Source organism: Aquarana catesbeiana, linkage group LG13, assembly GCF_042186555.1.
Source record: "Aquarana catesbeiana isolate 2022-GZ linkage group LG13, ASM4218655v1, whole genome shotgun sequence".
Classification (NCBI taxonomy): Eukaryota; Metazoa; Chordata; class Amphibia; order Anura; family Ranidae; genus Aquarana; species Aquarana catesbeiana.
The window spans coordinates 51,378,077-51,404,674 of NC_133336.1; the positions used below are offsets into that span (position 1 = coordinate 51,378,077).

A 26,598-nucleotide genomic window follows, 5' to 3' on the forward strand; every position below is an offset into this window, starting at 1 on the left:
TTTTGTTGACATTGTAAAATAGCCCCCATTACATCTGGTCAATGTGAATACAAAATGCAGTCAAGTTAAAAATGAAAATAAGCATTCACCTGGTGCGTAATGCAGTTGTCCCTCACTGGGTAACCATATCAATAATAAAGTCATTTTTTTTAAAGCCCCCCCACCCCCTACCCCCCTCACCGTCCAACCTGTCCTGTTATGCCCCCAGCTCTGGTTTTGCTGCATAATAAAAGTAGAGGTGCCCTGCATCCTCCTAACCCAGGGGCTTCACCTCTAGCTACTCAGTAAATGAGAGAGGAAGAGAACCAGGGAGATACAGGACAAAGCAACCAAAGAATAAACAGCCGGTGATTATCTGTAATGGTTATTACATGGGTGTGAGTTTTAGTGTGTCTTATTTAAAATGCAGAATTGTTTAACTCCTGCAGAGCCAATATTTGATCCCTAGGGCAAACAGATTTTGGATTTGTATGTGTATGATATTGCTACATTTGCATCAATCAAAAAAAGCTGGAAGGGGCGGTGGTAGGAGAGGATCTTTCTAATTAACAACATATATATACAAAATATTATATATGCTAATTCTTCTCAGCTACTATACACCAGAGATCTTATTCTCATAGCTCTTGAATTTTATGTGCAGACACCAAATCCATCTCAAGTATCTTCTTCTCTATACATTTAATTACTCGATCTTTACACGGTAACATCCCCCCACCCTACAGCCCAGCTGCTGCATTCTTATATATGTAGGATTAACCACATTGAGATGGTAAATGAGAGGAATGGAATGGGAATCCCTCTCTACTTGTCACACAGCTATAGGGGAACGCAATCTGCACCAAAATCCCTGCATATAGCAGACTTAAGGATTTCTAGCAATCAACTGGAAATTCTATCGGGCAATTAATGACCTGGCAGATGTTGCTAGTACCAATTATAGCTACTTACCAACTTACTGGAAAATGTCTACTACTCACAGTCTGTTAAAAAATATTATAGATTGGTATAACTGAAGGTTTAAGCTTGCACAGATATTGCCTATTACAGTGCCCTGAAAAAGTATTCACACCCCTTGAAATTTTCCACATTTTGTCATGTTACAACCAAAAACGTAAATGTATTTTATTGGAATTTTATGTGATAGACCAGGGGTCTTCAAACTACGGCCCTCCAGTTGTTCAGGAACTACAATTCCCACCATGCCTAGTCATGTCTGTGAATGTCAGCGTTTTACAATGCCTCATGGGATGTGTAGTTCCGCAACAGCTGGAGGGCCGTAGTTTGAAGATTCCTGTGATAGACCAACACAAAGTGGCACATAATTGTGAAGTGGAAGGAAAATGATAAATGGTTTTCCAAATTTTTTACAAATAAATATGTGAAAGTATGGCGTACATTTGTATTCAGCTCCCTTTACTCTGATACCCCTATCTAAAATCTAGTGGAACCAATTGCCTTCAGAAGTCACCTAATTAGTAAATAGAGTCCACCTGTGTGTAATTTAATCTCAGTATGAATACAGCTGTTCTGTGAAGCCATCAGAGGTTTATTAGAGAACCTTAGTGAACAAACAGAATCATGAAGGCCAAGGAACACACCAGACAGGTCAGGGATAAAGTTGTGGAGAAGTTTAAAGCAAGGTTAGGTCATAAAAAAAATATCACAAGCTTTGAACATCTCATGGAGCATGGTTCAATCCATCATTCGAAAATGGAGAGTATGGCACAACTGCAGACCCACCAAGACATGGCCATCCACCTAAACGGACAGGCCGGGCAAGGAGAGCATTAATCAGAGAAGCAGCCAAGAGGTCCATGGTAACTCTGGAGGAGCTGCAGAGATCCACAGCTCAGGTGGGAGAATCTGTCCACAGGACATCTATTAGTCATGCACACCACAAATCTTCCTTTATGGAAGAGTGGCAAGAAGAAAACCATTGTTGAAAAATTGTCATAAGAAGTCCTGTTTGCAATTTGCGAGAAGCCATGTGGGGGACACCGCAAACTTGTTGAAGAAGGTGTTGTGGTCAGATGAGACCACAATTGAACTTTATGGCCTAAAAGTAAAACAGTGTGTGGCGGAAAACTAACACTGCACATCACCGTGAACACACCATCCCCACCGTGAAACATGATGGTGGCAGCATCATGTTGTGGGATGCTTTTTTTAAGCAGGGACAGGGAAGCTGGTCAGAGTTAATGGGAAGATGGATTGAGCCAAATACAGGGCAACTTTAGATGAAAACCTATTAGAGTCTGCAAAAGACTTGAGACTGGGGTGGAGCTCCACCTTCCAGAAGGACAACGACCCTAAACATACAGCCAGAGCTACAATGGAAAGGTTTAGATCAAAGCATATTCATGTGTTAAAATGGCCCAGTCAAAGTCCAGACCTAAATCCAATTGAGAATTTGTGGCAAGACTTGAAAATTGCTGTTCACAGACGCACTCCATCCAATCTGACAGAGCTTGAGCTATTTTGCAAAGAAGAATGGGCCAAAATTTCACTCTCTAGATGTGCAAAGGTGGTAGAGACATCCTAAAAAGACTTGCAGCTTTAATTGCAGCTAAAGGTGGTTCTACGAAGTATTGACTCAGGGGGGCTGAATACAAATGCACACCACACTTTTTTACATATTTGTAAAAAAATGTTGAAAACCCACCTGCCCAATCCTGCCAGGAAGCCGTCACTGCACAACGCTAATCACAGGCAGGTAGACATTTCCTGGTCCGCAGCTGCACAGCCCGTCACTAGTTGTATTTTTGCACAATGAAAACCTTTGGCTTTGTGTTACAAAAAAAGCAACCTTGATCCACCTATTGGCTTGTACACAATTTTTGGGCAATTTGGAGCAATTTTTAGGCATTTTGCTAAGGCATCCCTGAAGAATCCAGAATGCACCCTGGTTAAAAACAGGCTGGTCTAACCCAATCTCACATTATTCAAAACAAAATCAAAGTATTGCCTGGGGTTGGGCTTTTCAGAATTTCTTTCAGTTGGCAGTTTTACTTTTCTTACCCCTTACTCTTCCTACGGTCTGCTGCTCCTGCATTGTGCATGGTGACATCAGAGTGCGGCTACCGGCCAAAGAGAAGCAGCTTGCCTTGAGAGGAATAACTTGCAGGAAGGAGTATACAGTAGGCTTCTTTAGGTACCCTAGAGAACAATGAGTGTTTAACCCTTGCAGTTCGGGGAAGCCCCTTTTCAATGATAATTTTGTAATCTCAGAGTACAGCTTTAATCTGAAGACCATGAAGACTTATCTATTTCAGTCTGCCTAACACATGTTACAAGTAAAGCTTCACAGAAGAAGCCTGGGGTTATTAGACTAGTTTTGGAGAAAGCCAAGAAAGAGAACTGAGGAAATAACTTTTCTTATGCCAGTTTTACATTTATACAGCTCAGAAGACATACCATTCCTATAAAAAAAGGGCCATAATTCACAGGTAATTAAAGTGAACATGTGCTTTACTCATGCAGGGAAAAAGCAAAAGGGTAAACTTAAAGTAATACTAAAGTCTATTTATGTAAAAAAATAAAAAATAAAAAATGATATTGCACAGAAAGGTCCCCTACCTCCACTATAGGCAGTCCATCGCCGACGCTGTCACCTTCTCCTTTCTCCAGGTGCCCCCTTAGTAAGCTGTGTGGTAAGGAGGCACCCATGCGTGGCTGTGTGCATCCATAGACACACTGTGCCAGTAAGCCACGCCCCCCCCATCCCTCCTCACAGGAGTTTGACAGCAGTAGGTGCCTATATTTATAAAAATTGTATCCGCGCTCGGTTAGAAAATCAGCAGCTGAACACTATAACCCAGATATTGGGCACAAAAGAATAATACAAAATATAAATTGCAGCGCTAAATTAAACTGAAAATATAAATGACACAATGCCTACCAGCATGTGATAAATAAACTGCAAATGTACAATGATCAATATGCAATATCACTATGACCAAAGTGCAGTATTGAATAGTGGTGAAATTAATAAAATATTATCTACATATAACTAACATAATACAACATAGCATATAACATACTATAAAATACAAACGTGCAATAAACAAATGTGCAATATTGAATGACAAAGTAAACAAATAAAAAAAAAAAAAAAAAAAAAAGGAAAAAAAGTTCATGTATGACTGATATACAAATGGAAAAAATCCAATAAAACGAGAAAGTTCTTGTAAACTAATATTCAGTGGAGGAGATCCCATAAGAAGCGGACAGCGTTGGTCAGATGCTTGGCAGCGTGTCACCCATCACCATAGTTAGAATAAAAGGCTTACCAGAAAGCCAGCGACCACCTTTACTCAGGCGGGGTCACAAAGCGCTTGTTTGGATTCAAAAATCCACTGGAAGGATATCCAAGTGTCTCTCACCAGAAGCCTTTATGTACACAGACGGTAATCAGCAGCCAGAACATCAGACAGCCTCAGCAACAAGGTGTGTTAATATGTGAAGAGACAAAAGACCCAGGATAGTGTAATATTGTCTCTTAAGGGGTTTATTGGCAATGCTGCAGTACTGCATATATACGTTTCAAACTGGGGGCACAGCTCCAGTGCAAACAAGCCAAAATAGTTCCTTGCAATTTACAAATACATGGAAGCGATCGCAGATGCGACGAACGTTTCGTCAAAGGTGACGTCATCAGGGGTACCTTCGTCACCTTTGACGAAATGACTGTTGGGACGCCACGCTCACACGATCTACGCATGTGCGATCGCTTCCATGGATTTGTAAATTGCAAGGAACTGTTTTGGCTTGTTTTTTGCTTAGAATAAAGATCACGATTCTCGGTGTAACATCATCTTTCACATTATACAAAAAAATTGGCCTAATTTTACTTTTTTTGTTTTTTTTTAATTAATTGAAGTGTATTTTTTTCCCCAAAAAATTGCTTTTGAAAGACCGCTGCGCAAATACAGTGTGACATAAAATGTTGCAACGACTGCCAATTTTTTCTCTGGGGTCGCTACTAAAAAGCGATGCCTCCAATTGCAGCACCGCTCCCCTCACTTTCTACTTTCACAGGAGACACTGAGGGCAGCAGAGCCATAGGCACCTACTACAAAATATAAAGTGCAGCGCTAAATTAATGTTTGGGGGTACTAAGTCATTTTCTAGCAAAAAATACTGATTTTAACTTGTAAGCAACAAGTGTCAGAAAAAGGCTTAGTCTTTAAGTGGTTAAACTGACCTAATTTGCAGACCGAAGTTCATCCCTTTGATCTAAAAGAACCAAATGATGCAATGGGGTTGATTTACTAAGGGCAAATCCACTTTGCACTACAGGTGCAAACTACAAGTGCAAAGTGCCCTTGAAATTGCACTTGGAAGTGCAGTCGCTGTAGATCCGAGGGGGACATGCAAGGATGATAAAAAACAGCATTTTAGCTTGCACATGATTGGATAATAAAATCAGCAGAGCTTCCCCTCATTTCAGATCTTCCCCTCAGATTTACAGCGACTGCACTTCCAAGTGCAGTTTGCACTTGTAGTGAAAAGTGGATTTGCCTTTCATAAACAACCCCCAATGTTTCATTTTATCTCAGCGCTGAGCAATGTTGTGATAAACTTTGCAAGCTGCCTTTTTTTTTTTTTTTTTTTTTTTTTGACAGCTATGAGCAGAGAATAGCTCTGCACTCATTATATGAAATCGTAGAAAATGGAGAATTAAGATCGTGAGGGGGTATGAATCGAGATTGCGATTTTTTTAACCATTATTCATGCAGCTCTACTGGATCTGCCTAGATCACAGATAGGGCTATTCAGATAGCATGGTGCATCTTTTGGGCACAATTAATAGGACAGCTTAGTGAAGAATTATATACAAAGCACATAGTAAGAACAAAGCAAGTTTATATCGAATTAGCTGCAGTGAATGACAGCACATTGCAGTAACCATTTGTCTTATTGTAAAAAAATTTGTTTTTTTTAAGGCAAATAATGAACAATAACCTATAAAAACCATTTTGTAGTCAAAACTGTTCTAAGTGCTCTAAATTGACATATAGTCAAATCGGGTTGCTATGGGTTGCCACATGTTCCTCTGTGTGCTGCCTCATTAAATAAGCCAGGTAATCTTATTTTCACGACGCACGTTTCATGCGCGTAAAACTAAATAACCCGCACCCTTAGCTGCTTCTTAAGAAAATGTGCTGCTCCCTCATTGCTCCATGTAACAACCATTTCTGAACACTATAATAGCAATAAAAACACACTTAGGGGTAAAAAAATAGATCAGTGCTTATTTCTTTGTCTAGAAGAAGAATGATTTAGACGGCACGTCTAATAAGGCTCTTTTTCTCTCCATCAGCAGCACATTATAAAAGCTTTCATAAAAAGTCACATTACTTCTCCTGCGAGCGACGCTACAGCGGAACAGACTGCCTAATAGAGTACAATGCTCTCTTCCCGCTGCCGCGGTGATCTGAATTGGAAGAGGCAGTCCTAGAAACTAAGTGAGCCTTAAAATAAATGAAATCGCTGCTTCAAAACTCCCAGTGCATTGTTGCTGACAGATTCAAGGCTGAACTCCTGTGAAAGCTGCATCAACCTTTTCTGGCACAAGGCTTATTAACATTTTTTTTTTTTTTTTTGCCAACCTTGAAACACTTCGGTGACGTTCGGTTAAAAGTCATTTAAAGCCGGCGTTCAAAATGACTAATTAAAACCAATCTTCTCCAGGCTGCGTATGCCGCCGTGGTCTGCCTGGCTTACTGAGAATATTCTGATTTCGTAAATCTTTTTTTTTTTATGCATTCATTATGTTTTCTGGCGCTGTAAAGCCCCTTAATCTACACATTGGGGGACATGTACAGAACGAGTACAAGCCGAAATCTGGGCGCTTTGTTTAGTTTTAAATCTATATTCCAGGTACAAAAGGCTCAAATTAATGCAACTCTGTGCTCATTAATCGCTTCAGCCCCGGAAGATTTGGCTGCTGAATGACCGGGGCATTTTTTGCTATTCGGCACTGCGTCGCTTTAACTGACAATTGCGCTGTCGTGCGACGCTGCACCCAAACAAGATTGACGTCCTTTTTTCCCCACAAATGGAGCTTTCTTTTGGTGGTATTTGATCGCCTCTGCGGTTTTTATTTTTTGTGCTATAAACAGCAACAATTTTGAAAAAAAAACACAATATTTTGTACTTTTTACTATAATAAATATCCCCATTAAAAAAAAATAAATACATAAGTTTTTTCTCAGTTTAGACCAATATGTATTCTTCAACATATTTTTGGTAAAAAAAAAAAAAAAAAATCGCAATAGGCATATATTGATTGGTTTGCGCAAAAGTTATAGCATCTACAAAATAGGGGATAGATTTATAGCATTTTTTATTATTATTATTTTTTTTTACTAGTAATGGCGGTGATCTGCAATTTTTATCGTGACTGCGACATTATGGTGGACACATCGGACAGTTTTGACACATTTTTGGGACCATTGGCATTTATACAGCGATCAGTTTTTTAAATGCATTGATTACTGTAAAAATGTCACTGGCAGTGAATGGGTTAACACTAAGGGGCGATCAAGGGGTTACCTGTGTTCCCTGGGAGGTGATTCTAATTAAGGGGGAGGGGATTTACTAGAGGAAGTGACGGATCATGGTTCTTAGCTAATAGGAACACACAATCTGTCACTCCTCTCAGAACAGAACAGGGATTTGTGTGTTTACACACACACTTCCGTGTTCTGTCCCTTGTGCTCGCGATCGATAGCATTGGCACCCCCGCAGTGCAGCGGGCGCCTGCTATCCCGATCCCGCGAGCCGACGTATAGCTACGACGGATCGCGGGATCGTGCCGACCTGCCGCAGTAAATAAACGGTGGCTAGTTGGCAAGCGGTTAAAGCGGAAGTAAACCCATCAATTTATAAAAATAGTTACATTTGTAGCATGCCGGGAATGTAATGTTAACTGTCACATTGGTTGTACTCTCAATGAAACTGTCAAACCATCCAATGGCTGGTGTCATAACTGATCACATGTGCAGCATCATGGCAGTTGAAGAATAAACAGATGCCAAGATGGCAGCTTCCTTGGCTGAAGACAATAGGAGGGTTTATTTCCATCTAAATATACCATTATATTTTATTTGAAATGCAAGCACCTGCATTTGATCTGGTATCAAACTATTGCAAAGCTGAGACTGGGAAAGGGAGAAGCAGCACAAGGAGCCAATCAGATGTGCTGTAGTGCAAGAAGCATGCTGATAGGAGGAAAGAGCAGACTGTTTGAGAGATCATCACCCTGCTGCGTCTCCTTTCTCTGTCTAGTCCAAGGGTGAGGAAGAGAGGAAAAGATCCCTGGTCCTGCACATCCTTGGAGTCCTATGGTGGTACGAGAGAGAAAACCTCACCCTGGGCTCCTGACACCCCACATCCCCAACGCGTTTCGCTCCCCCCTGCCCCCCTGGAGCTAAGTCCAAGCGTGAGGGTGGGGAGGAGACCTGTAAGCGAAAGTGAAACTTCAGCAGAGAGCGGTCCCCTTTGTAAATGTGCTTAAGTCCCCGCACTGGATGGACTAGAGAATAAAAACTAAAACTGCTACCACAGATGTATACACAGATCTATTTTATTTTTACTGGCTGTTAAGCTCTAATGCATGTTTGTACATGTTTTTTTTATATTTTGTAGGATGGACAAGCTGAAGTCACCGTTTTAAAAAATATATGTATTTTTAAGAAACTGCCAAAATATAACCCATGTTTGGTTTTGTATCCCGAGCCATTTTATGGTATTAATTTATTAATTATGGGAGTATGAGGTGTTTTTCGGATGTATTTCAGTTGAAGTTACACGGACATTGTCAGGATGCTGATTTTTGGTGCCCCTCATCATTCTTGGCTTGCAGCTTTTGAAGTTTTAAAAAAAGGTAAACCTAGTATTATCCGAAATATCCATGACCTATAAGCTATCGTTACTCCTTGACGTGACCCAAACAGTTAACCTTACCCTCACCCAAACCCTAACACAACCTAACCCAGAACCCTTTGTAAAATAACTGGCTCACTACTGCTAACTTTAACCCAACCCTACCCTTAACACTTTGAAAATAATTTCTCATGAAAAAAACATGGAGGCTACCACTCTTTGCTTGGCTCTTCTTGCCTCAATACTTTTAGCTTAGTAAGGCAACTAGCATTTACAGGAGAAGGCCAGCAATGGTGGCCTCATTTTTTTCTTAGGAAAGGTTTACACTTAACTGCAATGGTTTGAGAGACGTAAACCAATAGATGTGGCCTACAACAAGATGATCAACCTTAATAATTACTGAGTGTTAACCTTTATAAGTGTTGCAATAAATAAATAAATGGAAGAAGCAAAGAAAGATATCTAATAACTATAGTGGATTTTCCCAGGCAGTGCAGCTGTAGTGCTGCACACAATACAGCAGTTAATTGTTAAAAAGTCCTGCAAGCAGCATCTTTGGGGCGCATTAGGAGCAGTGTATACACCACTCCTGAAGCGCCCCTGCCTATTGAACTCAATAGGCAGCGCTGCCAAAGCACCTGCACAGCGATTCAGCAACCGCGCTTTGCGGACGCTATTAACCCCTTCGGCCACTAGCAGGGGTTAAAAGCGCCCTGCTAGCAGCCAAAAAGCGCCACTGAAATGACGGTAAATCGCCGCTAAAAATAGTGGCGCTTTACCGCCGACGCCCCTCAACGAAAGTGCCCCCTGACCTTTTTTTTTCTTTACCCAGTAAATGTTTCCTGACATTCTACCCGTGTGTACGTGTCTTTAGGGAAACGCCACTTTCAATGCCATATTTTGTGACTTCCCCTCTGCACTTTTCAAAAGCACTCGCTTGTTAAAGGTAAGCTTGAGCACTGTAAATTATAACTTTAAACTAAGAAATTCCATAACATTATTTTTATACCTTAGCCATACCTAAATATAGTGACAAAACACCCCTGGTTAATGCTGGGATTAAAGTGCTTGTAAAGAGATTACAATAAATATGTCATACTCATCTCCTCTGTGTAATGGTTTTGCACAGAGCAGCCCATATCTTCTGGGGGCCTCTGCCGGTGCTCCTGGCTCCCCCCCCCCACCCCCACCCAAGTGCCCTCATAGCAAGCCCCTTGCTTTGGGGCAGTCATGTGCACTTGATCCTGAGGATTGTGCTGTCCTTAGAGGCTGTAAAAGAACACCAGCAGGAGCCAATGGCTCACGCTGCTGCCTTCATGTCCAGTTAGAAGACAGAGAGATGCTGCTCTTGGCACAGCACTGGATTGATATCACACTCGGGTATCTATAAGGAGAAGCTGCTCTTCTAGGGTCCCTTGGCGGCTCTCACGACTCCTCCCCACATTAGATAACCCCCTGGGAGAAGCGCTCTCCCGGGGGGGTTACCTTGCGGGAACGCTCCCGAGTCCAGCATTCAGCATCAATAGAGGCCTAATGCCGGATTCGGCCCCCCCCCACGTCATTGGATTTGATTGTTAGCAGCAGGAGCCAATTGTTGCGCTGTTATCAATCTATCCAATCAAGAGCCGAGAACCCCGGGCAGAGAGACAGCGCTTCTCCGTGGGTCAAGTTCCAGGGCTCAGGTAAGTAAAACGGGGGGGGGGGGGGCAATCACTGCCAGGTGTTTTTTAGGTGAAAAAACACGTAGGTTTACACAGAACATGGAAATGCAATAGCTTTAGTAAATATAAAATGCTAAATACCTTTTATCATCAGAATTACAGTATATATAGGAGTCTTGTGACTTGTATCACTGTCTGCTTAAGCTTGTAGGAGGATTTTTTATTCTCCCCTGATCCAGTCTGGACAGTGCTGATTGGCCCTGTGCTGATCACATGCACTCTCCCAAAAAAAAAAAAAAAAAAACTCTCTAGCAATACATAGCAAACTGAGCATGTGCAGCCTGACTCCTAATGCTCTGTTCTAATGAGAGACGGGTTGGAGTCAGTTAAAGAGGAGGAGGATCACAGAAGACAGGATCACACAGCCTTTATATACAATTCAGAGGATTAACCCCTTAGGTCCACAGGGAGTATAACAAGCATGATTTACTGCATATGCAGACCGATTTTAGTGTTGTGGGTTTAGTAACGCAAGGTAAAAAAAACACCTTCAACCTTTACAACCACTTTAATGTTAGGATTTTGAGCCTTTCAGACAGGCACATTTTTAATATTATGAACATAACTGCACCAGACTAAATAATGCTAACCGAGTGGAGATAAATAGCTCCATCAACTCGCCTTTCATTGCTCTTACACCTATTATTAGATTACTGCAGCTTGGACAAGGAGAAAGGGAATTCTATATTGATCCCGACCTTTACTCATCATCATTTCCATCAGCTGCCCAGCCCCCCCCCCCTCCAAACTGCCCATCCTCACCCAACATCAGCTACATCTGAAATATACACACTATGCGCCAATATCTGTAAGGTCAGCTTTTAGAGGTTCACAAAATGCTGAGATGTCACCATGTAATGTAACTTTAAAATGGCCCAGTCATGGCTCCAAGGTCACTTGCATTATACTAACAAGAGCTTTCAAGAGAGGAAAAAACACAGAAGCTTTCACATTTGCTTTTAACTGCATGATCACCTGTGGGTCTGATGTACAGTGGGTTTCTGTGTATTATGAAGCACTTAAAGTGAACCTACACAATGGTGATCAAATCAATTAGACAACCACTTTGGAGCCAGATTCATTGTTTATATTGAGCTCTCATTTGTGGCTTATCTGAATCCTAGACTTTAAAAGGTATTTGTGCTCTTGGGGGGGAAAACCTGGAGAGAATGAGAATTGGGAGATGAATTCATCACCAGTTATACGATGTTACCCTTTCTGGAACATTTTCGGGGTTTCTTCGAGTCCTATTTTCTGCCATAATAATAGGAGCCTTTAAAAAGAGCTTTATACAGTCAGGTCCATAAATATTGGGACATCGACACAATTCTAATATTTTTGGTTCTATACACCACCACAATGGATTTGAAATGAAACATACAAGATGTGCTTTAACTGCAGACTTTTAGCATAATTTGAGGGTATTTACATCCAAATCAGGTGAACGGTGTAGGAATTACAACAGTTTGTATATGTGTCTCCCACCTTTTAAGGGGCCAAAAGTAATGGGACAGAGTAACAATCATCCATCAAACTTTCATTTTTTAATACTTGGTTGCAAATCCTTTGCAGTCAATTGCAGCCTGAAGTCTGGAACACATAGACATCACCAGACGCTGGCTTAATCTCTGGTGATGCTCTGCCAGGCCTCTACTGCAACTGTCTTCAGTTCCTGCTTGTTCTTGGGGCATTTTCCCTTCAGTTTTGTCTTCAGCAAGTGAAATACATGCTCAATCGGAGTCAGATCAGGTGATTGACTTGGCCATTGCATAACATTCAACTTCTTTCCCTTAAAAAACTCTTTGGTTACTTTTGCAGTATGCTTCGGTCATTGTCCATCTGCACTGTGAAGCGCTGTCCAATGAGTTCTGAAGCATTTTGCTGAATATGAGCAGATAATATTGCCCGAAACACTTCAGAATTCATCCTGCTGCTACTCTTCTCTTACCATCACTCCGGTACAAGTTGATCTTGGTCTCATCTGTCCAAAGGATGTTGTTCCAGAACCGTGAAGGTTTTTTTAGATGTTGCTTGGCAAACTCTAATCTGGCCTTCCTGTTTTTGAGGCTCACCAATGGTTTACATCTTGTGAACCCTCTGTATTCACTCTGGTGAAGTCTTCTCTTGATTGTTGACTTTGACACACATACACCTACCTCCTGGAGAGTGTTCTTGATCTGGCCAACTGTTGTGAAGGGTGTTTTCTTCACCAGGGAAAGAATTTTTCGGTCATCCACCACAGTTGTTTTCCATGGTCTTCCGGGTCTTTTGGTGTTGCTGAGCTCACCGGTGCGTTCTTTCTTTTTAAGGATGTTCCAAACAGTTGATTTGGCCACACCTAACGTTTTTGCTATCTCTCTGATGGGTTTGTTTTGTTTTTTCAGCCTAATGATGGCTTGCTTCACTGATAGTGACAGCTCTTTGGATCTCATATTGAGAGTTGACAGCAACAGATTCCAAATGCAAATAGCACACTTGAAATGAACTCTGGACCTTTTATCTGCTCCTTGTAAATGGGATAATGAGGGAATAACACACACCGGGCCATGGAACAGCTGAATTGTCCCATTACTTTTGGTCCCTTAAAAAGTGGGAGGCACATATACAAACTGTTGCAATTCCACCACCGTTAACCTGATTTGGATGTTAATACCCTCAAATTAAAGCTGAAAGTCTGCAGTTAAAGCACATCTTGTTCATTTCATTTCAAATGTATTGTGGTAGTGTATAGAGCCAAAAAGATTAGAATTGTGTCGATGTCCCAATATTTATAGACCTGACTGTATGTTATAACTAGGCTGGAAACAGTCAAAAACTAGATCTGAAGTAGTGTCTCTGTGGATCTTTGAGTCAAATTTCCTGTAACCAGGGCCGTCTTAATAGCATCATGGGACCCTGGGCAAAGTAATGCACTGGCCGCCTATGCAACCCCTCCATCCCTGCAATGTTCTGGGACACGTCACAGGTCCCAGAAGATTGCCTGGCCACTGACAGAGCGCACACAGTGTGTCACAGCTAGGCGCCCACACTTACAGTGCCGGCGCCGCAGATAGGCGGGGAGAGGATTGAGGCATTGGGCGGCCGCATCGCTGGACCGTGAGACAGGTGAGTGGCTGTTTATTAAAAGTCAGCAGCTATATTTTTTGTCCTAAAAAGTATAGCTGCTGACTTTTATTAAACTTAACCAGTGGAACTATTCTTTAAGTCTGAAGCTTTTTTTATCTTCATACATTTTATGCAAGAAGGTAAAAAGCCTTTAGTATGCAGCCCCCCCCCCCCCCCCCCCAATACCTACCATAGCCATATCTTGATTCAGCGCCATGCACAAAAGCAGCTGCTCTACTGTTTCTCTGCCTCCTCATTGGCTCAGAGACAGGAGCAGGAACCACTGGCTCCCACTGCTGTCAATCACAATCAGTGAGGAGGGAGTGGGGGGTGGGGCCGAGCCCTGTTCTGTGTATCTTATGGACACACACAGTGGGGCATGGGATCGAGCCACTTGCTATAGGGGCACTGAGTAAGGGGGAGAAGCTAGAAGCACCGGTGGGGGACCCAAAGGGGAGGAGGATTGGTGTTGCTCTGCACAGAACCACTGTGCAAATCGGGAAGGTATGACATGTTATTAAAAAATATATATATATATATTTACCTTGTAAATGTGTGGGTGCTCTGCTCCCCTGATTGAAAAGTTCTGTACTACAAGCTGTGAGAGGAGAGCGACATTAAAGTTACATAATGCATATATTTCCATCCACTCAGTCTTATACTGGATGTTGTTAAAAGTATCTCCTTAATGACGTCTGCATGCATATATTAGATGGCACAGTGATGGGCTTTATAGTGCCCTGTCAAATATATGCATAAGGCCAATTCTCAATGTTTTAAGCTGGGTGCAAATGCCACCAGCACTGTGACTGAGCTGCCAATGACCCCTTCGGGGTACTGTTTACAACTGGGTTCCAGTAGGAAGGGTACCTGATCACTATGACAGACAATCACACTGATCATTGGATCAGGAAGCCCAGGAAATGCCTCTGGTGCGAAGATCTGGTTAGACTTAATTCACACTGACTTGTGATAAAATGCAGAGAAAATGCATGTACATTTATATCCATTTTATGCAGGGTTTTAACGTGTGTTGATTGGCGTTGATCTGGGTTTGAGCACACTTGTAAAATGCAGGTCAACATACTGTATAGTTTTTTGTTTTTTTTTGTATGTGCCTTGCTCACACTACAACGCTGCTTCGACCTGTGTTAAGTTGCACTGAAATGCAACATGTATGCATTTTAAGGCAACACAGGTCAACACAGCGTTGTAGTGTGAAGGAGCACTGTTTAATTGGGTAACTAAGTGGCAGATGAGGTTTAATGTTGATAAATGTAAAGTTATGCACTTGGGAGCTAAGAATATGCATGCATCATACATACTAGGGGGAGTACAACTGGGGGAATCCATAGCAGAGAAGGATCTGGGGGTTCTGGTAGATCATAAGCTCAATAATAGCATGCAATGCCAAGCTGCGGTTTCCAAAGAGAGCAAAGTCCTTTCTTGTATTAAGAGATGTCTGGACTCCAGAGAGAGAGATATCATTTTGCCCCTGTACAAATCATTAGTAGGACATCATCTGGAATATGCTAATCAGTTTTGGGCACCAGTTTTGAAAAAGGATATCGGGGAACTGGAGAAAGTGCAGAGATGGGCAACCAAACTGATGAGAGGCATGGAGGAGCTCAGCTATGAGGAAAGATTAGAGGAACTGAATTTATTCACTTTTAAGAAGGAGATTAAGGGGGGATTTGATCAATATGTACAAATACATAAGGGGTCCATATAGTGAACTTGGTGTTGAGTTATTCACTTTAAGGTCATCACAGAGGACAAGGGGACACTCTTTATGTCTAGAGGAAAAAAGATTTCATCTCCAAATACGTAAAGGTTTCTTCACAGTAAGAGCTGCGAAAATGTGGAATAGGCTCCCTCAAGAGCTGGTTCTGGCCAGTTCAGTAGATTGCTTTAAAAAAGGCCTGGATTCTTTCCTAAATGTACATAATATAACTTGATACTAATATTTATAGGTAAAGTTGATCCAGAGAATATCAGATTGCCTCTTGGGGATCAGGAAGGAATTGTTCCCCTGCTGGAGCAAATTGGATCATGTTTTTCTGGGGTTTTTACCGTCCTCTGGATCACCTGTGGGTATAGGATTGTGTATACAGTATATGACTGTAGGATTCTCTTTCCCTTTTATTGTTTGAACTAGATATAACTATGTAACAGTATCCAATTGATTGGCTCCTTGTTTTGATTTTTTCTCTCACACCCCAGCCCTGCTGTACAGGAATTGCAAGAGGTACACTAATTGCTTTTTAAAAATGCATATAATGATGTACTAATGATTACAAAGCTGGCTCCTGCTACAGTCAATCAAATCTTGTGAGCAGGGGTTGGGAGGAAGTGAGGCTGAGCCATGCTTTGTGTGTCTATGGATGCACGCAGCCTGGCCCAGGTGAGGCCGAGTGGGGCTATGGGGGCACTCGGAGAAGAGGAGGAGCAGACAGCACTGATGGGGTTCTGATTGGCTCCCAGTCCTGCTCCTCCCTCTCTTAGTTGGAGTGCTGCGGTTTTGGGACTGCAAGCCACTTTTACCAGGTCACATTCTGCTTATAATAATAATGCACCACTTATATTACACTGAATAATACTAATAAAACTTGTATTAAATGCTTTACTGCCCTACTCATCCCACCTTCCAACTACCACCTTTATTAAATGTGTTTCTTTATGTCAGATCCGCAGCAATGTTTAAAGACCACTACTCGCATATCCCATTCCCCCAATGAGGCTTCTTCATTACTTCTCAGCAGGCTCAATCTAATTAGGGATGTCTGATTCTCAGTGCCAATATGTTGCCTTCCGTGTAATTTAAACTGACAGATATGCCTAACCCTTACAAAATTGGTTTATGAAAGATATTTCATACAAGCTGTTTATTTGCTTGCATGACTCGCAGCTGGCAGTCGCCTTGGCCAAGCCAAAGGCTGTTTTTATTGCGAACGCTACTTCGGAGAGCTGGGCACCTCCAGATCCTGACACATCCTGACACATAACTCGATCAGACTTCAATATTGGTGGGAATATAAAGTCTCGTAAACACCACAGAGGCAGTTTCATATTTACAACGCTGAATAACAATTGCCCAACACTAAGCAGTTAGCAGAATCTTCACTCCCTGTAGAGGCCTATGCCAATCTGTTAGCGCAATATTAGAATATCTTATACAGCGCACGTTCTGCATTATAATCTAGCTGAATGCACCAGTGATCAGCACCCCTCTGTTCTCTATTTTTATCAGTTTTGTTTTGGCTTCTTGCAGAAGGCTGATTTTGCTGAATGCAAGAAAAGCAAATGACATCCAATTAAAAAAAGAATAATGTAAGATTAGTATTAGAGCTGAACTCTAGCCTTTCTTTCCCTCTTGCACAGTTGTACCAGCTCCTCTATTGTACTCAAATTGCTTACTCCAATCTCACTGCACACTGTGAGCTTTCCATAGCATGAATTAGATGCTGCAGCAAAGGTCAGGAAGAGTGTGGCTCACTTCCTGGGAGAAGAAAGAGTTAATCCCTAAAGCCACACATCCATGTAGTCCTACAAAGGTGATGAGAGGGACAACCTCAGTCTGGATTCCAACCATGCCACACCCCCAGCTCATTTTTCTCCACCCCCGGAGCTTATTCCCCATGATTAAGCTTCGGCAAAGACCCTAAAACGCATTGGGGGCGTGGCCTGGTTGGAGTCCAGGCTGAGGTCGTCACCCTCATCACCATCGTAGGACTACATGGATGTGCGGCATTAGGGAATTACCTCTTTCTTCTCCCTTGAGCTCTAGCTAAGAGCCAGGATGGGCTCTGTCCCTTGTCAGCACTCCCTGCAGTGGAGGTGGAGGAGTCCACACATACCCCATATTGAAAAACCTGAGGAGCACACAAAGCAACACCAGGGGTCACTGTGGCTCATTTCCTGACTGGAGGATATCCAGCAACATCTAGCTCAGTGGTCTCCAAACTGCAGCCTTTTTCTTGCCTTTCTTGCCTTTATCTGGCCCTTGAGGCATAATTCCTGCCACTGACAATAACATTGAGGCATAATTCCTGCCACTGGCACCAACAATGGAGCACTATACCTCCTACTGACACCAACAATGGGGCACTTTACCTCCTACTGACACCAACACTGGGGCACATTTCCTCCCACTGACACCAACTATTTCTCCCCCAATACCAAAAATCGGGAATTGTTTACTCTCCGGCCTCTCTCTGGCCCCCTAAAGTCTGAAGGACAGCAAACTGGCCCTTTCTTTAGAAAGACCCCTGATCTAGCCCTTTCCTCCCTAGGCTGACTGTCCCTTTCGTTCATTGGATTTCAGTTCTTTCAATCATAGAGGCTCAAAAATCACATGCTGGGGTTCCTAGAGTGGTCTGCATGCAAATACTGTATGCCTAGAAATGCCTAATCCTCCAGACTTGCACCTGCCCATGAGGGCATTTTGAAATTTGCATACCTCATCCCAAGAGCCAACTCACTTCTTGTATCAGGGCTGAGGACTCTTGAGAAGAGTACTGAGGCAGGTAGCTGTGATGTTTGCTCAAAGAGATGTACAATACCCTGCCAACTCCTCCCGTCAGTCATGATCTGCCTATATTACAAAGAGAAGCACAGAAACCCAATGATAAAATAACTGGGTCTAAAATAAAATAAAGTTTTATTAGAACATGTAATTAGCATATTGATCGATGGGAGGAAAGGCAAAAGAAGATTACTAACACACATTACTTGGAATAACAATCATAACAATCTATACAATCTATACATTGTTCTGATCTGTACAACAGCAATGCCATCTACATGACAACCATATTTTATTCGTCTTTATACGAATAAAACTCTTCCCAACTATAACTATCAGCCAATTCCTTCAAGACACTACTAAATGTTAAGTCCTACTTCAATACAGTGCCACCCATGTGGCAGTTCAGCATTGTTGTTCTCCACAAAGGAGTAAAGGAACAACCTACTTTTTTAACAAGTTTAAAAATATACTTGTGCCATGGCTGTCTCTAACTACCTGAGACACTTGAAGCCTTCTAGAACAGTGGTCATCAACCCTGTCCTCAGGGCCCACTAACAGGCCAGGTTTGCAAGATAACTGAAATACATCACAGGTGACATCATTTGCTGCTCAGTGATTGCAGTATTCTAGTCTGCATCTCCCCAAGATAATACATAAAACCTGGCCTGTTAGTGGGCCCTGAGGACAGGGTTGATGGCCACTGTTTTAGAATATCTTAATATATCTTAAGCTTTGTTCACACCGGAATGCAAAAAAAAAAATAAAAAATAGGTCCTATGCTGCACCACATTTTTTCTTTTTTTTAAGGGCAATGCAATGCAGGATGTTCTGAAGCACACTGCAGGTGTGCATTGGGGAATATTGAATCTTGCAATGCAATAAATATCTACATTGCATTGCTGTAACTCACATTAGAATACTGGTCATTAGGCACGTTATAACGTGTGTTCATTAGGCACGTTATAACGTGTGTTCTGAGCAAGCCATAAGAGGGTAACATCATCACAAAAAATGCATTAAAATACAAGCATCTCTTGTTTTCTAGAACATGAAAAGACTATCTTAGTCCAAAAACAACAAATAGACAACAAGACAAGTAACCCACTGATGTATGAGACAAGGTAGGGAGAGGGATTTCATATAGGGGAAATAAGCAGATGTTTACCTTAAAGTGGTTGTAAACCTTTAAATATACCCAGTGAAGTGACTGGCCTCAGATGATACAACCCCCCCCTACATAATTTGTACTTATTTATCTGCAGTCTTCTCTTCTCTACATCCGTTCATAGTCCAGAATTTATATGGCTTGTCTGAGCTTTCAGAAATCAGGGGTGCGGGGGAGCTGAGGTTACACAAAGCTCAGTGAGAGCTGATTGGAGGGAAGGGACACACCCCCCTTCACACAGAACATAGGAACAGAGCTGAGGCTCTCAATCAGTTGGAGCTCTCTTCCCTGTCACCTTTTTTTTCTTGGTGTCAGGAAAACTTGTCAGAAGCGACTCGTGCTGATAGCAGAGGAACGGGCCAGTAGACAGAAATTACACTGTACTTTTAATTTAGACAAGTACACACTATAGAGGGATATGCTTTGTTCATATTTCAAGTCATAATTCAAGTTCATATTTCAAGATGAAAACTGCAGTTACAGCTGCCTTTAAAATAACTTGATTGCGCCTTCCTTACTGAATGCTCACTTCAAGATGCTCCTTTTAAAGAATCCCAGGCAAATGACAAGCACTTAATGCTTCTTTCTTTAAGTGTTACATATGTAAAATTGACTAGCGATCCTATTAGGTCGACGGAAAAAAAAAAAACTTTATATATAAATTTGACGTGGAGATCCCTCCGCCTGTTCCAAGGCAGTCAGGAAATGGCAAATTAAGATGCCGTTCGGCATTCTCGGTGAAAAGATGTCTTTTTAATGCCGGTGGATGATAAATTACCTTAAGTAGCACATTAATGTCAGAGATTGAGTATAATCCAACTGCTTGCCAGTGTCATCATAAAATGGCTTTCAGACATCATTTGTACTATTCCAACATTAAATTTAATAACTTCCAGAGAGACCGCGGCAAGCGGGGGAAAAAAATTCAGTTAAAAGAGGCGCTCCGCGTTGGCTCATTGCTTTTAAAGGGTGAGTTTATCTAAGTGGATGGAACTGTTTGATGTTTCCAACACATTAATACACAGAGTGGATAATTTCCTCCATTATGTTTATCAACGGTGGGTGGATTCTGCAGGGACTGTAAAGACAGGTGATCTCTTAGGAACAAACATAAGCAACCTTGTATAATATTGTACTTGGCTTCACAGAATATCAAACCATTTGTAGGCATTATCGCTGCTTCCAGATGGTTTGACGGAAGATAAGGTAGATAGGTCCCTGTAAGCATATGTAGATATATCGCACACGAAACATAGTTTAGCCTTCAAGCAGCATAGATAAATGGAAACCACAAGTTTCAGCATGTTTCACCAGCCAGGCACCTTGTTTAAAAGCAGGTAACTAAGACTGTTTATGTCTCTTATAATCTGAATCTGAGACTGCAACCAATTAAGCAGATGTGGCATCACCATTCCAATTTGTAAAGCAATCCACCCGTTACAAAGCCTATTTCTATAAATCAGGACTGTTAAAGTGCCCACCACTATTTATTTTCGCCAAAAGTGCCAGCTGCTCTCCTGCTGCAAAGAAGATCCAGAATTTCTGCGATAAGCATTATCACCAAGTCCATAATCCATAGCTTAAAGTGCTTAAAGCGCGGTGAAGGGTCTGAACACGTCAGGTTTGTATGTCTCCATTATGGAGATCCTTGTTGTCCTGTTGACCATCCTTGCCAGCACTGAAAGCACTAAAAGTGAAGGAAAATGCAAAATATAGGTTTTCACCAAAACAGGATTTAAAGCTAAACGAATCTTCCAGTGGGGACCCTTGTTATGGTGTTTTTCCTCAGCTTTCCTCACTTTGGACAGCTGTCCTCTCCTTTCCTGTTGTGTCTACTTTACAGGAAATCTCCCCCATGGCACACCAGAAAAAAAAAAAAATCATCTTTTTTTTACCATTCTGTACTCTAACCAAAAAAAAAAAAAAAAAAAAAGTTGGCTCCCAACACTGTTCCTGGAAATCACAATGATCTAAAGATTTAGATTGTGTTGGCAGAAGGCTAGAATTGGAAAAATCTATCAATGATAGAAAAAAAGTTAGCACATAGAGAAGCAATTACTCTGGTGAGAAGCGTATTATTTATACTATATTACAAAAAAAAAATGCTTCTGTTTATTTTACCTTTCCCATGCCGGGGTTGTCTTTGATTTTCGACACTGCTCTCATCAAACATGGAGGAGCTGGCGGTGGACAAAGCTGAAGAATGCCACTGAAGTTGGTCAGGAAACTGGAGTATTCCCTGGAGTGCGGAAGCGGCGGATGGTACTTCTTGCGCTTCGAGGACAGGTTGAGCTTCTGCGCCGCTCTGCAACAAAGTAACAAGAAAAGTCACTTAGTGCAAAAACCCCAAGCAATTCAGTCCATCAAAACAGATGTTCATTGTCATCTTGGCCTGTTTAACAAATCAAGTCATTTCATCCTAATCACATTTCATAAGAACAAATCACCAAGAGACCCATAGAGGAAAAATTCAGGCTGAGATGCAGGCTGCAAGTTGCCGACTTAATCCGTCCCCCAGCAGAATTTCAATTATTGGGCAACTTTTTATCCAACAGCTTGACAGCTGAGTCCAAGACTTCTGAAATCTCATTGACATCGTAAAAAATGCTTATATGGTCCCCTAGCCACCGTCGGCACCAGATGGGCTCCATGGAGCCGGCAGTTAAGGAGATATTGCATGCCACTCTTAACGTCTTATCGGTACAATGAAACGACATTCCCATACATATTACTAACACACTGCGGCAAATGAAAAGGCTTCACAGACGCATTTTTCATCTCTTAAAGCAATTTGCGCTGTTACAGAAAAGCTTTTATATTATTACCTTGCGCTGAATTACCAGCGCTTTGTGTAAAGGCCTTATCAGTAATATATCAACACCACATATGTATAATCCACAGGGTTTTGCTAAAACACGCTGATGCGTTCCGAAACATTTACACCAATTACTGTAAATGTGGCTTTTTTGGAAGAAAAATAGATTTTAACAGATGCAGCTTGGCAGGTACATGGTTTTACAACAAAAAAGAGATAAAACATACTAATTATCCATTAAAAGCTCTTACATGACTTGTTCTCTAATACTTACTGATATACCAAATCCTTACTAAGAAGTGACAATAAAACCAGTAGTAGTTCTTTGGTTTACACTTTAGCTTTTTTTTATTACAGACCTATAAATGTGATAGTCAAATCTGCTAACTTATATGCACAGCTACCACTGGTCTAAAGCAGGGGTCTCCAAATTGTAGCTGGATGCAGCCTTTATCTTGCCTTTATCCCGCCCTTGGGGCACTATTCCATCCACTGACAAAGAAGCATCATTCTTGTTGCTGACACCAACAATGAGGCACTATTCCTCCAACTGACACAATCAAAAGAGCAAAATTTCTTCAATTGACACCAATGATGGGGCACAAATCTTTCCATTGACACCAACGATGGGTCACTAGTCCTCCCACTGACACCAAAGATATGGTATTGTTTACTCCCACTGGATAGCTAAACATATTATACTTCCAATGGCCCTAGTCTGGCCCCACTAAAGTCTGAAGGACAGTAAACTGGCCCTTTGTTTAGCAAATTTGGAGACCCTTGGTCTAGGGCATTCTCCAAACAAGAACCTAAACCATGAGCTAAAATTTGTTTCCCCCTCGAACATATTATTTTAAGGTCCATTTACCATATGTGACTGGGAAACAAGGATAGAGCATTGTTAACCCATAACAGAAAGCACCTGAACAAGGATTGTCAGGGTAGGATCATCACATATTTTAATGATGGCTTCAAAAAGATTGCTAATGACTATTGAAATTACATTAACATGTTGATGATTGAGATTTAAATGTGTGGATTTATATCTCTACCTAAAGCCAATAACCAGTTAAAATCAGCATCTGCGTGTACCGTTCTATCTTCCAGAGCTCCCTGGGACATTCAAACTGAGACCATTCAGTATGCAAATATCAACTTTCTGCTCCAGCAAGTCTGGGATCTAGTATGTATAGTGTCCATAAAACTAGTGCATCTGTTGATTAGTGAGGCTCATTCCCTGTATCGGTGGGGGAGTGGGGAGTCTGCCACAACTGCAACTTCATACTTGGAATTTTAAAAAGTTTACTTTTGGCGTTTCTCAAATACACTAAAACTATATATCCCACATAATTTCCAATATACATTTTGTATTTGCTCTAAAACTAAATGCAGCTAAACCTTGTGTTAATGATTGACTGAACCAACTCATTCTCATTTATGTGCTAATAAATATTTCATATTTAATGATCCAATTAGCAGTTTATCTCTACCTTTCCAGATAATCAATGACTGGTTGTCTAACTTGAGCTGCAGAATGTACATATTTATCCCCAATGCCCGTACACACAGCAGCCACAAATCAATTACTTTAGCTTCCATGTTATTTTTGCACACAATGTGAACAGTTCTCTTCACGCTGCCCTTGGAAACATGTCAGGAAATAGAAGGCGCACATCTACTTCGATAGACAATCAGTAAAACGTAGAGGAGAGAGAACTGATGAGATAATTACATCTCCAAAAGATTCAGCCTGGAAATTCCCTAGCGGAAGCCTGCAGGAGAAAGTTTAAAAAAAAAAAAACACACATTTCGACAATCTTGGTGTTCCAGTAGACTGAATTTGCCGTTAATAGGAATGTTGCATTGACCAGCTTGCATGAGTTTTATTTCCATGTTTTCAGGAAAACAACTGTCTATTTTTATTAAAAAAATATTATTTTGTACTTTTAAAGGATCAGTCCACCCAAAAATGGGTTTTTACTAGCTGCTGGAGAGAGAGACCATCTGAAAATTTCTTGCATCTCTCAGGGGATTTTTTGGTGAGATCTCAGCACACATGCTGTGACCATTATGAGGGGATTCCACTCTCCTAGAACACCCAAGGGTGGACAAGAACACCCAAAAATCCCAAGCAAATGGAAACAGTTGAGTATTATGGCAGGGGAATACCATTTTTGTAGTATTCAAGGCACATAAAAAGCCAGGACCTTACTCAGCCCACAAGATTACACAAGTAAGTATAACTTCTGAGTGGACTTGCCTTTTAAAGGGCCACTTCACCTTTATTGAGGTCCTTGATGACGCCCTGAGGGAGGGCGAAATGCACTGACATAATTTCCTGGTTTGACGTCACTTCCGGTCTGTGGATCGCATGCTATGAACGGCTGTTTCCTGTATCTACAGCTCTATATCCATGCCTGTTTTTAACCGTCTTTTTGTAAGTACCGATCCCTATGCGCATTGAATCAACTTTTATAACAGTACTTCACTATTAGTCCATCCTCTTTTCATTTCTGGGTGCCTGTATATCCTGTTGAGAGCCTCCTATTGGAATCTATCATCTGATGTTTACACCGATCCACCATCTGAAGGTTTGACATCAATCCACGTGTGTGGGATACCATTTACAGGCCTGACTGCAAAGCTGGGGGTCGTCCTGTTCTGGTGAGTGGGGATGCAAAAGGGGGTGTCACTGTACTCCTGCAGGTTTGTGAAGCATTTTTTGCACCTACTTCATTGTGGACTAACACTTCAGTTGCATTTATTTGGATTTTTATTTGGACTTTTTTGTTGATTTCACTTATATTGTGTGTTGCGAGCGCTGTATTTTTTTATCTACAATACAGGGAAACACCAGCTGAATAGTATGATAACACCTGCTGCAGGATACGCCACCTAAACATTATGTAAAACCTGATCTGGAAAGGTGCTACTCTGTAAAACTCACACAGCTTTCAGTGGAACTCTATTGTTGAAGCTGTACATAGACTTTCATAGAGATAATTGCACACCATTCCACTCAGGATAAAATATAAAGCTTTATAGTATTACTTACATGTATGTGCGGTACATTTATTTTATTATATGCTCCAAAAGCTCTTGTACTGTGAAGGTTATTTAAAAATGTTCATATTTTATATGCAGAGGTGTAGCCACCACAGGGTTCCCCTATCATTTTGGTAGACAATGAAATGTGTTCAGTGACTGTGGGTATGGTAGGATAAGCCACTAGCAGCGTTTATGTATCCTGATCTGGAATGAACTCCTCGTGTGACACTTGCACAGATATTTGCCTGAGATGTTGATTGAGTTTACTGACCAAGAACATCAATTATGCTGGGCTTGCAGACAGGATGCCCAGCTCACATATGTAATTAATATGATCTGAAACGGAAAAATAAACGATGTAAAGACATTATTACCAATGTCTAAATAAAAAAATTAAAAAAAAATATCCTGGCAAACATTAGGATGATCACTTTTGCAAACACACAGAAGAAAAGCATAACAAATATAAATTTCCTGGGATGACCGGAATATTAGCACATACTATTTGCCTCATCTACTCTCAAATAGTCATGAAATTAGAAGCAATATTGAGTACTTAACAAGCTTTTCCTTAAGTGGCACTGCACTAATGTGCGTCTAAGATGCGACATTAAGTTGGTATTTTATGGTGCTTTAAAAATCTTCATGTTGGATAAAATATGGGAAAAATAAACATTTTGCACTTGGCAAAAGACTGAATTTAACAACAAATTAAATGGCTTATCCAGATTAAACAATCAACAATTTGTCCTCCTCTTCCTCAGACACAAAAATCCCCTGGAGTGGCTAAAATGCAACACTATTGGCTTAGCCCTTATAATCCAATGGAAACGATTTGTGGCTCTGCCAAAATGTTTCAAACAGTAGAATTGACCTTTTTTAAGGTTGTGCTTTGCAGCCATTAACAGTGCTGTTGATCTCCTGGAGCCTATGTTTAGCCACTTCTTTTCTACATGCATTCCAGAGATGCCTGAATGGCCAATTCATGGCTCTGGGTTTTCTGATGGAGACAACAGTGTATCATACCTGTGTAATGTTAAAACGACCACTTGAAGTCTCCATCAGAAGCCCATGTGGTGGGGTGACAATTCAGAAAAAATTCCCATGTCGCCCCATAACACGAAGTACACAAACAAGGACCTTCATAGCAGGATCACTAGGTATTATTTTAACCTCTTCACACCGTCACCTCCTGCCCCTTTAAGAGGTTTATGATGTTGAGAGGCGGGGCTTAAGATCCTGTGCCCGCCGTGATTGGCAGTCACGGCGGTCACGCGATCAGAAAACTCCTGATTGCAAGCAGCGATCTGGAGATTTCGGTTAG

General features: G+C 41.4%; 1 protein-coding gene across 3 annotated transcripts in view; it reads right to left on the minus strand.

Moving 5' to 3' along the window:
- Nucleotides 1-26,598, minus strand: part of KIF26A (kinesin family member 26A) — a 224,270-nt gene that overhangs the window by 47,273 nt on the left and 150,399 nt on the right. For all 3 annotated transcript variants that reach the window (XM_073609728.1, XM_073609726.1, XM_073609727.1), the window contains exon 5: nt 21,533-21,716. In XM_073609728.1, coding sequence (XP_073465829.1) covers nt 21,533-21,716 — 184 coding nt within the window. The remainder of the gene's footprint in view (nt 1-21,532; nt 21,717-26,598) is intronic.